The sequence below is a fragment of the Mobula birostris genome, chromosome 15 (genome assembly GCF_030028105.1).
Source record: "Mobula birostris isolate sMobBir1 chromosome 15, sMobBir1.hap1, whole genome shotgun sequence".
In the NCBI taxonomy this organism is placed as follows: domain Eukaryota; kingdom Metazoa; phylum Chordata; class Chondrichthyes; order Myliobatiformes; family Myliobatidae; genus Mobula; species Mobula birostris.
The window spans coordinates 50,270,495-50,281,633 of NC_092384.1; the positions used below are offsets into that span (position 1 = coordinate 50,270,495).

The following is an 11,139-nucleotide window of genomic DNA, read 5'->3' on the forward strand; positions in this document are numbered from 1 at the left end:
AGTAAAGTAGTGCCAAAAAACTGAGAGGCAGGTCCAGATATTTGGAGGGTATGGCCCAGGTCCAGGTCAGGATCCGTTCAGCAGTCTTATCACAGTTAGAAAGAAGTTGATCCCAAATCTGGCCATACGAGTCTTCAAGCTCCTGAGCCTTCTCCCGGAGGGAAGAGGGACGAAAAGTGTGTTGGCTGGGTGGGTCGTGTCCTTGATTATCCTGGCAGCACTGCTCCGACAGCGTGCGGTGTAAAGTGAGTCCAAGGACGGAGGATTGGTTTGTGTGATGTGCTGCGCCATGTTCACAATCTTCTGCAGCTTCTTCCGGTCTTGGACAGGACAACTTCCATACCAGGTTGTGATGCACCCTAGAAGAATGCTCTCTACTGTGCATCTATAAAAATTTGTGAGGGTTTTAGGGGACAGGACAAATTTCTTTAGTTTTCTCAGGAAGTAAAGGCGCTGGTGGGCCTTCTTGGTAGTGAACTCTGCTTGGTTGGTCCAAGTCAGGTCATTTGTGATATTGACCCGGAGGAACTTAAAGCTTTTGACCTGTTCCACTTGCGCACCACCGATGTAAATTGGGCCATGCGGTCCGCTACTCCTTCTGAGGTCAACAATCAATTCCTTCATCTTGCTGACGTTGAGGGATAGGTTATTGTCTTCGCACCATGCCACCAGGTTCTTAATTTCCTCTCTGTCCTCAAACTCATCATTACCCGAGATACGGCCTACAATTGTGGTGTCATCAGCAAACTTATATATTGAGTTTGATGGAAACTTGGCTACACAATCATGGGTATACAGTGAGTACAGTAGGGGGCTGAGTACACAGCCTTGTGGGGCACCGGTGCTCAGAGTGATTGTAGAGGAGAGCTTGTCCCCTATTTTTACAGTCTGGGTCCTGTCTGTGAGGAAGTTGAAGATCCAGCTGCAGATCTGAGTGCTAAGGCCCAGGTTCCGGAGCTTAGGAATCAGTTTATTTGGCATGATGGCATTATCGTACCATCATAGAGTAGAGTAGTATCATACCATCATCAAGTAGAGCAGAGGACTTAGTGTTTATTGATTGTAATAGGCATTTGATAAAATTCCCCATGGTAGGCTCATTCAGAAAGTTAGGAGCCATGGGATCCAAATAAAGTTGGCTGTGTGGATACAGAATTTGCTTTCCCACAGGAAGCAAAGAATGGTTGTAGATGAAGCGTTTTCTGCCTGGAGTCGATGACCAGTGGTGTTCTGCAGGGATCTGTTCTGAGATCCCTGCTTGTGGTAATTTTTCTAAAGCACTTGGATGAGGAAATGGAAGGGTGGGTTAGTAAGTTGACAGATGCCATGAAGGTTGCTGGAGTTGTGGATGGTGTAGAGAGTTGTCATAGATTTTTTTTTGTGTGTGCCATACTGTGCCAGAGCCTTGGCAACCACTTTTCAAGTGGTTGTCTTGGAGGAAAGATTCTGTGAGTGGTCCCCTGCATCCTTCTCACAGCGCAGTTTTTTTCGAGACCGAGTTGCGAGCTCGACACTCAACCCGGCATGGATGGAAAGCGTGCCGGGAGCGGCCCGACTGGATTCGAACTCGGGAACCTTCGCTGCAGAGTCCAGCGCTGATGTCACTGCTCCACCAGCCGGCCCTGTCGTAGATTACAATGGGACAATTGACAGGATGCAGAGCTGGGCTGGGAAGTGGCAGATGGAATTCAACCCAGAAAAGTGTGAAGTGATTCACTTTGGAAGGTCAAATTTGAAAGCAGAATACAGGGTTAATGACAGAATTCTTAGCAAGTTGGAGGGACAGAGGGAGCTTAGGGTCTACAATCCCTCAAAGTTGACTCGCAAGTTGATAGGGTATTTAAGAATGCATATGGTGTGTTAGTCTTCATTAGTTGGGGGACAGACTTCAAAAACCACAAGGTAATATTGCAGCTCCATAAAGCCCTAACTAGAACACACTTGGAATATTGTTTCTATTTTATCCTTACCCCCTTCCCCCTTCTTCTATTCCCCACACTGGTCTCTTACCTATCACCTCCCCCCCGGTGCCCCCCTTTCTCGCTGACTCCCATGGTTTACTGTCCTCTCCTATAAGATTCCTTCATCTTCAGCCCTTTATCTTTCCCACCCACCTGACTTCATCTATCAACTTCTAGCTTATCCTCTTTCCCTTCCCCCAGCCTTCTCATTCTAGCATCTTCTCCCTGCCTTCCCAGTCCTGATAAGGGTCTCAGCCCAAAATGTCAATTATTTATTCATTTCCATTGCTGCTGCCTGACCTGCTGAGTTCCACCAGCATTTTGTGTGCGCTGCTTGGAATATTGTGTTCAGATCTGGTCTCCTCATTATAGGAAGGATGTGAAGCTTCAGGGAAGATGCAGAGGAGATTTACCAGGATGATGACTGGGCTAGAGAGCATGTCTTATAAGGTTAAGTTGAATGAGCTCGGACCGTTCTCTTTTTATTGTGGAACAACCTAACATTAACTGCACAATTTGAAGGATTCCTTAATTACTTGGAATTGTGTAGAAGAAGAATTCTTCATTTGGAAAACAAGACATCAGAAATCTGCCTATCTTATAGATATTGGGGGTGTCTTATAGATATTCGGGGTGAAGGTTGAAGTGAATAAAGCTATTTTAGTGCAAAGGTGCAAGCTGGACCTGCCAAATTGGACCTGCATCATTGAATGTGACAGGAAGTGCATCCAATATCTTCAGAAATGAAATGAGAAGGTTTGCAGTACAAATATTGGGATGTTTTGATGCAAGTTATGAAGTCCTGGTGAAGCTGTGCCAGGAGTACTTCCTTACTGTTTTGGTATCGCTAATTAATGAATGATATACCTACAGTGGAGAGAGGAGAGTGAAGTTTAATTGAATTGATTCCTGGAATTAAGGGGTTAACTTTTAAAAAATTTGAGCTGGTTGGTGGCATACTTATTGGCGGTCGGAGATTTGAGTAGTGATTTTATTAAAACATCAAATTCTGATGGGGATTCACCAGGCTGATTGTGAGTGAATATTTCCCCAGACTGGGGAAATATGTATTCACTAAGCAATGTCTAGAACTGAGGATCATAGCTTTTGAATCAGAGGTCACCTGATGCAAATAGAATTGCAGAGTAATTTCTGTTCTCAGAGGGCCATGAAGCTCAGATGATTCTAGCTTCAAGAACTTTCAGCTGGAGGTAAAGAACATATTCAACAAAGATTTCAAAGGTACATTTAACGTTAGAGAAATGTATACAATACACACCCTGATATGATTTTTCTTTGCAACCATCCATGAAAAACAGAGGAGCGCCCCAAAGAATGAATGACAGTTAAATGTTAGAACCCCAAAGCCCCCTAACTCCCCTCCCTCCTGCACGTAAGGGGCAACAAGCAACGATCCTCCTCCCACCAAGGCACAAAAAAAACATCAGCACCTGCCACCGAGCAAAGTAACAGTAAAGACTTGCAGTACTCCAAAGACTGCACGTCCACCTGGTATTCAGCATACCACAGGCTCTCTCTCTCTCCCTAATAGGGGAGAAAGAGACGTCTCCATTTCACAGCGAGAGGGGAGACATGACAAACAATTCACTGGTTTACGATGTTAAAAGTCCTTTGCGTCACTTCTTCCAAGCTCTGTGCCCAAAGATCTCTGATTTCTGGGCACACAGCCCTAGATCTTCTGTCTCCCACAACACACTGATCTCCTGCCCGGACACCGACCTTCGATCCTCCCGTCTCCAGAGCCACGAGATCCCAGCCCTCCGAAGAGAAGCTGAGCTCTTAAGCCAAACCAAACAACGGCCAGTTATGAAACCCTGAGAGCGAGTCCCATTCCCGCAAAGAACCGTAGTCAGCGTGTAACTCCAGGTCAGGGTCTTCAAAAGAACCCTGAACGGGAAAAATAGAGATATTAAATATGGAAATAGAGCTGTTTCTGAAGATGCAAGCAAAAGAGTCACCGTTAGGCGCCATTGATTCTCATACGTTGATCAGCATGGGAGTCAAGGAATATGGAAAGAGAATGGATAAGTAGTGTTGAGATCAAGATTAGGTCTATCAGGACATTACTGGGCTTCACCCTGATCCTATTTCTTGTGTTCTTAAGACTATATGACCATAAGATATAGGAGCAGAATTAGGCCATTGAATATACTCTGCCATTTTATCATGGCGGATCCAATTTTCCCTCTCAGCCTCAATCTCCAGCCTTCTCCCTGTATCCCTTCATGACCTGACCAGTCAAGAATCTATCAACCTTTGCCTTAAGTATACCCAAAGACCTGGCCTCCACAGCTGTCTGTGGCAATGAATTCCACAGATTCTCCACTCTCTGGCTAAAGAAATTCTTCATCATCTCCATTCTAAAAGGATGACCTGTCTATTCTGATTCAGTGTCTTCTGATCCGAGACTCTTCCACCCTAGGAAACATCCTCTCCACATCTACTCTATCAAGACCTTTCAACATTCAATAGTTTCAATTAGGTCACCCCTCATTCTTCTGAATTTTAGTGAATACAGGCCCAGAGACATCAAACGTTCTTGATATGACAAACTGTTCAATCCTGGAATAATTTTCATGAACTCCTTTGAACCCTCTCCAGTGTCAGCACATCCTTTCTTAGATAAAGGGCCCAAAACTGCTCACAATACTCCAAATGAGGCCTCACTAGTGCCTCAACATTACATCATTGCTTTTATATACTAGTCTTCTTGAGATGAATGCTAACATCACATTTTCCTTCCTCACCTCTGACACAATCTGAAAATTAACCTTTAGGGAATCTACACAAGGACTCCCAAGTTCCTTTATACCTCAGATTTTTGGATTTTCACTCCATTTAGCAACCAGTCTATCCTTTTATCTCTTCTACCAAAGGGCATGACTAAACACTCCCCGACACTATATTCCATCTGCCATTTCTTTGCCCATTCTCCTTATCTGTCCAAGTCCTTCTGTAGCCTCTCTGCTTCCTCAAAACTACCTGCCTCTCCACCTCTCTTCCTATCATCCACAAACTTTCTGTCATCTAAGTCATTGACATATAACATAAAAAGAAGCAGTCCCAACACAGACCCCTTTGGAACGCCACTAGTCATGGACAGCCAACCAGAAAAAGCTGCTGCTTTACCCATGCTACTTTTTTTCTTGTAAAACCATGGGCTCTTAAATTGTTAAGCAGCCTCATGTGTGGCACCTTATCAAAGGCTAGCTGAAAACCCAAGTACACAAGTCGACCAATTCTCCTTTGGCTATCCTGCTTGTTATTTCTTCAAAGAATTCCAACAGTTTTGTCAAGCAAGAATTTCCCTTGAGGCAACCATGCTGACTACGGCCTATTTTATCATGTGCCTCCAAGTATCCTGAGACCACATCCTCAACAACTGACTCCAACATCTTCTCAACTACTGAGGTCAGACTAACTAGTCTATAATTCCTTTGCTTCTGCCTTTCTCCCTTCTTAAAGAGTGGAGAGACATTTGCAATTTTTGAATCTTCTGGAACCACTCCAGAATCTAGTGGTTCTTGAAAGATCATTACTAGTGCCTCCACAATCTCCTTAGCCACCTCTTTCAGAACCCTGGGGTGTAGTCCAACTGGTCCAGGTGACATATCTATCTTCAGACCTTTCAGTTTCCCAAGAACCTTCTCCCTAGTAATGCCAACTTCACACACATCTGACCCCTGACACTCTTGAACTTCCAGCACACTACTAGTGTCTTCCACAGTGAAGATAAATGCCAAATTCTTTTTCAGTTCGTCTGCCATTTCCTTGTTCCCCAATACCATCTGTCCAGTTCATGTTGGTCTTGGCTTACTTTGCTCAGGATTTTTTGAAGTGCAGCTGCTAATATGTATCATAATTTTCAGTTCCCTTTAGCTCATCTATTAGTGTCTTTAGAGCAAAGTCCTGGAACAGGAGGATACACCAGAGTCAGAGTTATACTGCATGAAAAGAGGCTCTTCAGCCTTTTCATACTGAGCAAATTGCCTCTGTCCTTCCTATAGCTACGTGATCAGAAACACACACAAAACTGCAAATGTGTTTCACCATGACATCCCAACCCTTGTACTCAATGCCTTGACCAATGAAGGCAAGCATGTTAAATGCTTCAGCATCCTGCCTACCAGTACCACTACTCTCAGGGAACTATGTACTTGTACCCCTAGTTCTCTCTGACTACAGGACCCTGCCATTAAAATGCAAGCCATACTCTGGTTTAACTTACGAAAATACAATACCTTACACTTATCTGACTTAAATTCCAACTGCCATTTCTTGGCCCACTTTCTCAATCTGTTGTCTAGGTCCTGTTCCACTCTTAAATGACCTTCCTTACTGTATGGTATACCACTAATTTTGGGTTCACCTCCAACTTACTAACACATCTACTACTTTCTCATCTAAATCATAAATATAGACGACAAGCAACAGAGGACCCAGCCTCAAACCATGTGGCACACCACTAATTACTGGTGACCAATCCAGGAAAACAATTGCCACAAAAGTTTAGGTGGGATGGGAGATACACGGAAGGCATTACAGGAATAAAGTGGGTTGTACAGGCTGGAAAATACTGTAATGTTGCGATACCAGTAAAGCAGGGGATGTATGCCTATACCATCTGCATAATACAAATCAGATTGTGAGATGAAGGGGAAGTAAGAAAGACAATTACAATGAGCTACTGAGTATGAATTGCTTGGCAGCCACCATGATAATTCTTACCAGTCACTTCTCAAATCTACCGGTCCTGTGGACAGGGCAGCCATCACCACCAGTAACTGTGTGACGAGGAGAACAAAATTAAGTTTGGGATCTTTTGATGGTTTTCTGCAATTATATTAATGAGATGTGCACCCTTAAGAATGTAAAAGTAAAAAAATTAATGAATAGCAATATACTGTAACAAACAAAATGCTGGAGGAACTCAGCAGGCCAGGCAATATCTATGAAAAAAAGTACAGTCGACGTTTCAGGCCGAGACCCTTCAGCAGGATTGGAGAAAGAAAGCTGAGGAATAAATTTAACAGTTGGGCGGAGGGGAGAGATAAATACAAGGTGCTATGTGAAACCTGAAGGGGTAGGGATGAAGGAAAGAGCTGGGAATTGATTGGTGAAAAAGACAGAAGGCCATGGAACAAAGAAAAAAGGGGGGGAGGAGCACCAGAGGGAATCGATGAGTGGGCAAGGAAATAAAGTGAGGGAGGGAAAAAGCAATGAGAAATGGTGGAGGGAGGGAGAGTGGGGGACATTACTGGAAGTTTGAGAAATTGATATTTACCTATCACCTGGCGTTTCTCTTTCCCCTCCCCCACCTTCTAAAGCTATTCCTCAGTATTTTTTTCCCCTCCAGATCTGCCAAAGGATTTCAACCTGGAACATTGACTGTACTTTTTCCCATAGATGCTGCCTGACCTGCTGAGTTCCTCCAGCTTTTTGTGTGTGTTGTTTGGACTCCTCCCCCCTTTTTTCTTCTTTCCATGTCCTTCTGTCTCTTTCACCAATCAACTTCCCAGATCTTTACTTCATCCCTCCCCTCCAGGTGTCACCTCTCACCTGGTGTTTCTCTCCCTTCCCCCCACCTTTTAAATCTACTCCTCAGCTTTTTTTCTCCAGTCCTGCCGAAGGATTTCAGCTCGAAACGTCGACTGTACTTTCTTCCACAGGTGCTGCCTGTCCTGCTGAGTTCCTCCAGCATTTTGTGTGTTGCTCGGATTTCCAGCATCTGCAGATTTTCTCTTGTTAGCTATGTACTGTTGGTTGCTCACAGCTAGAAACTTCGGTTCTGTCTTCACAAGATGAAAATAACTTCCTAGATATTCTAAGAAACCAAGTGGATTTCTGGAGTACTAGAAGAGTGAAATAGTGGAGGTATTCATTGATACCTTCCAGAAATCTATAGATTACGGCAGTTATTTGTTGATGTTGGTAAACATATCCCCACCTTTTGAAAGGAAGAAGAGAAGATTCATGAAAGTTATGGTACTGGGTTGGGATAATATACCAACGTGGATTAAAAATTGACTGAAAAATGAGTATCAAAGACTAGGAATAAATGGGAACTTCATGGCAGTTAACAGTGACCAGTGTGCTTCATTGTTTGGTACCCTGCTATTCATAATATATATCAAAGATCTGGATGAGGGAACTTTATTAAGTCAGCCAGTGACATGAAATCAGATGGAATTGTGCATTGTGAGGTTACAAAGAGGCTTGAAAAGAATCTAAACTATTTGAGTGAAAAGGCAAATGCATGGCAGTTGCAGAACAACATGGATTAATGTGAAGCAATATTTTGCTATGAAGTATGAAAATATGGACATTTTAATGGTGTGGGATTGGTTATATACAATGGGAACTGGGAGTCCTTGTACACCAGTCACTGAAAGCAAACAGGCAGGTACAACAACTCTTTTAGAAGCCAAATAGAATATCAGTCTTCACTGAAACAGTTTTTGAGAACTTATTCCAATCATTCCAAGCCTTGTTGAGACCAAGTGTAGAGTACTCAGTGTAGTTTGGGCCTCCTTAATATAGAAAGGAAGAAAGATTCTCTGATTTTGTAGGACTGCTCAGCAACAATTGACTACTACTTTAATATTAATGAGACACTATTTAATAGTTTCACAAGCTCAAAACTGAAGCCATTTTCTGGAACAATAGGGGAAGAATGAAGATTAATTCCCTTTGTAATTTTATCTTTCTCACTTTTGCCAGTTACAAGAGGAACACACATGTCAATTGAACGAATTGTTTTCACATTTTTAGGGCCTGCATTACAAAACACTGCCTGGTAAAAGATGAGAACTTACATAACTGAAGGAATGAGATGGAATCCAGACTAACTAAATCCTCAACACATTCCACTGATTTATAGATGATGTTCAAGACTCTTTCTTCCACCCAACAAAGTAAGCGCTGTGTACCAAAAGTATGAAAATGTAAATGACTTTGCTTTCCAAGTCAACTATTTTAAGAATTAAAATAACTCACTAATACCAAAGGAGTTGAACAAATTACACATGGCATGGAGTGGGGAGGTGTTTTGTGAAAAGATTTGGTATTTTCGCTTGCATAAGCAGTGTTATATGTACAACTAATCCAGAGCTCCGGGGCACCAAGAGCATATTGCTACTCTGACGTGCATGCCATATGCCTTAAGGAAACAATCTGATGAGGAGAGTCTCTGTGCAGTTTGAAAATAAACAATTTACTGTCATTGTCCAAACCGAATTTCACGGTAATGCTTACAGTCAGATAAACACCAAGGAAACAAATAATCCTTGTTGAATTTACCATTTATCCATTCCTATCCACCCACCAATCAATTAATAGCATGAAACGAGTTGACCATTTGATTGGCTACTGCTTGCTTATGTTTAGAGGGACAAGCTATATTATAAATGCTTCATTTTTTTAATGAGAATATTTAGTAAACTGGCCTTCCTCACGGCACATTCAGCTTATGCTTCACCCAGCAGCACTTCCTTTGAAGTTAGTTTTAAAGAAGACCAAGAAAGCAAACCTGAAACCAAAAGAAATTCATCATAAAGGAGAAGAACTTTGAAGTATAATGTTACGCTTTTAAATGTATCAGTTGAGAGAGCGATGACAGCAAATGCAAATGAAAGCAACATTGCAACGGGAACTAGACTAGATGCAGCAGAGGAAGTACAAGGCACTTTTTGCAAAAGGCTGATGAACACCAAAGAAGAACCTGTCTTCAAGCTCGGGTAATTTCTTTGATACCTTTGGTATATCTAAGTTTATTCATGATACATTAACTATTTTAACTCTGAGAATTAATTTCAAGTGTATGAAAGCTTTCCAGTTGGTAGTCTTCCCTTTCAGTGGGCAAAAGACTGATTACTGAAAGCTCCCAGACCAGCTACGTTCAAAGTGCTAACGTTAACTTTTGTTTTATTGTTCAACATTACTGAATGATGAATATCACAACATTGGCTCCCCATGGAACTGAACAAAAGAACATTTCACTTCACTGGTTGCCGAAGAACGTCAACAATTCTTACAATGTGTCCTCAATGCAGTGCAAACACATCAATATTCCAGAAGAAGTCTTCTTAACACTTGGGATTCTGAGTTTTGTGGAAAACATTCTGGTTATCATAGCAATTATTAAAAACCAGAATTTGCATTCTCCTATGTATTATTTCATTTGCTGTCTGGCTGTGGCAGATACGTTGGTCAGTATGAGCAATACTATAGAAACAATTGTTCTTATTCTAACGGAGAAAGAAGTTTTGATTGTACAGAACCATGTCCTTAAGCAAATAGACAATATAATAGATCTAATGATCTGTACCTCAGTGGTATCATCTCTGTCTTTCTTGGTTGCCATTGCAGCTGACAGGTACATCACCATATTTTATGCCTTACGATATCACATCATCATGACAACTCGGAAGGCTGTGATCATTATTGTTGGAATCTGGATAGTCAGCAGTACCTCAAGCATCATGTTCATTGTCTATTCGGAGAGTAGTGCCGTTATTATCTGTCTCATTTCCTTCTTCTTTATGATGCTGGTGATCATGGGTGGCCTGTACTTCCACATGTTTATGCTTGCTCAAATGCATACCAGGAAGATTATTGCCCAACGTAAGAGGAGACCAATTCACCAGGCTGCCAACATGAAAGCAGCCGTTACTCTGACAATTTTGCTGGGGCTCTTTCTTATTTGCTGGAGTCCCTTCTTTCTCCACCTTCTGCTCATTATCAGCTGTCCTAATAATCCCTATTGTCTGTGCTTCAATTCTCACTTCAACATGTTTGTTATTCTCATAATTTGCAATTCGGTCTTTGACCCTGTTATATATGCATTCAGAAGCCAGGAGCTACGCAAAACCTTAAAGGAATTTATACCCTGTTCCTGGTAGTGTTCTCAATCTGAAGCTTCTGTTTTAGAGTTTATTTTTCCCAATGAGTAACATCAGCCATAGATGAGTTGAATTTATTCTCCAGAATCTCTAACTTTAAAGTCTCCAAATATGTATTTCCCTACTTTCAAAATTGGAATATTAGAAAACCTCCAATAGTTTTGGCATGGTTATGATTTGAAGAATTCTATTTGTATTATTATGTTTTGGCAAATCTGTGTTGACCCATCCAACACTATCTTACTCACTTTTGGGGT

General features: G+C 42.0%; 1 protein-coding gene across 1 annotated transcript; it reads left to right on the forward strand.

The window, feature by feature from the left end:
* The first annotated feature begins 9,925 nt into the window (after nt 1-9,925).
* mc1r (melanocortin 1 receptor) lies at nt 9,926-10,882 on the forward strand. Its single transcript, XM_072279180.1, has one exon. The coding sequence runs from the start codon at nt 9,926-9,928 to the stop codon at nt 10,880-10,882; it is 957 nt and encodes a 318-aa protein (XP_072135281.1).
* Nucleotides 10,883-11,139: the final 257 nt, after the last annotated feature.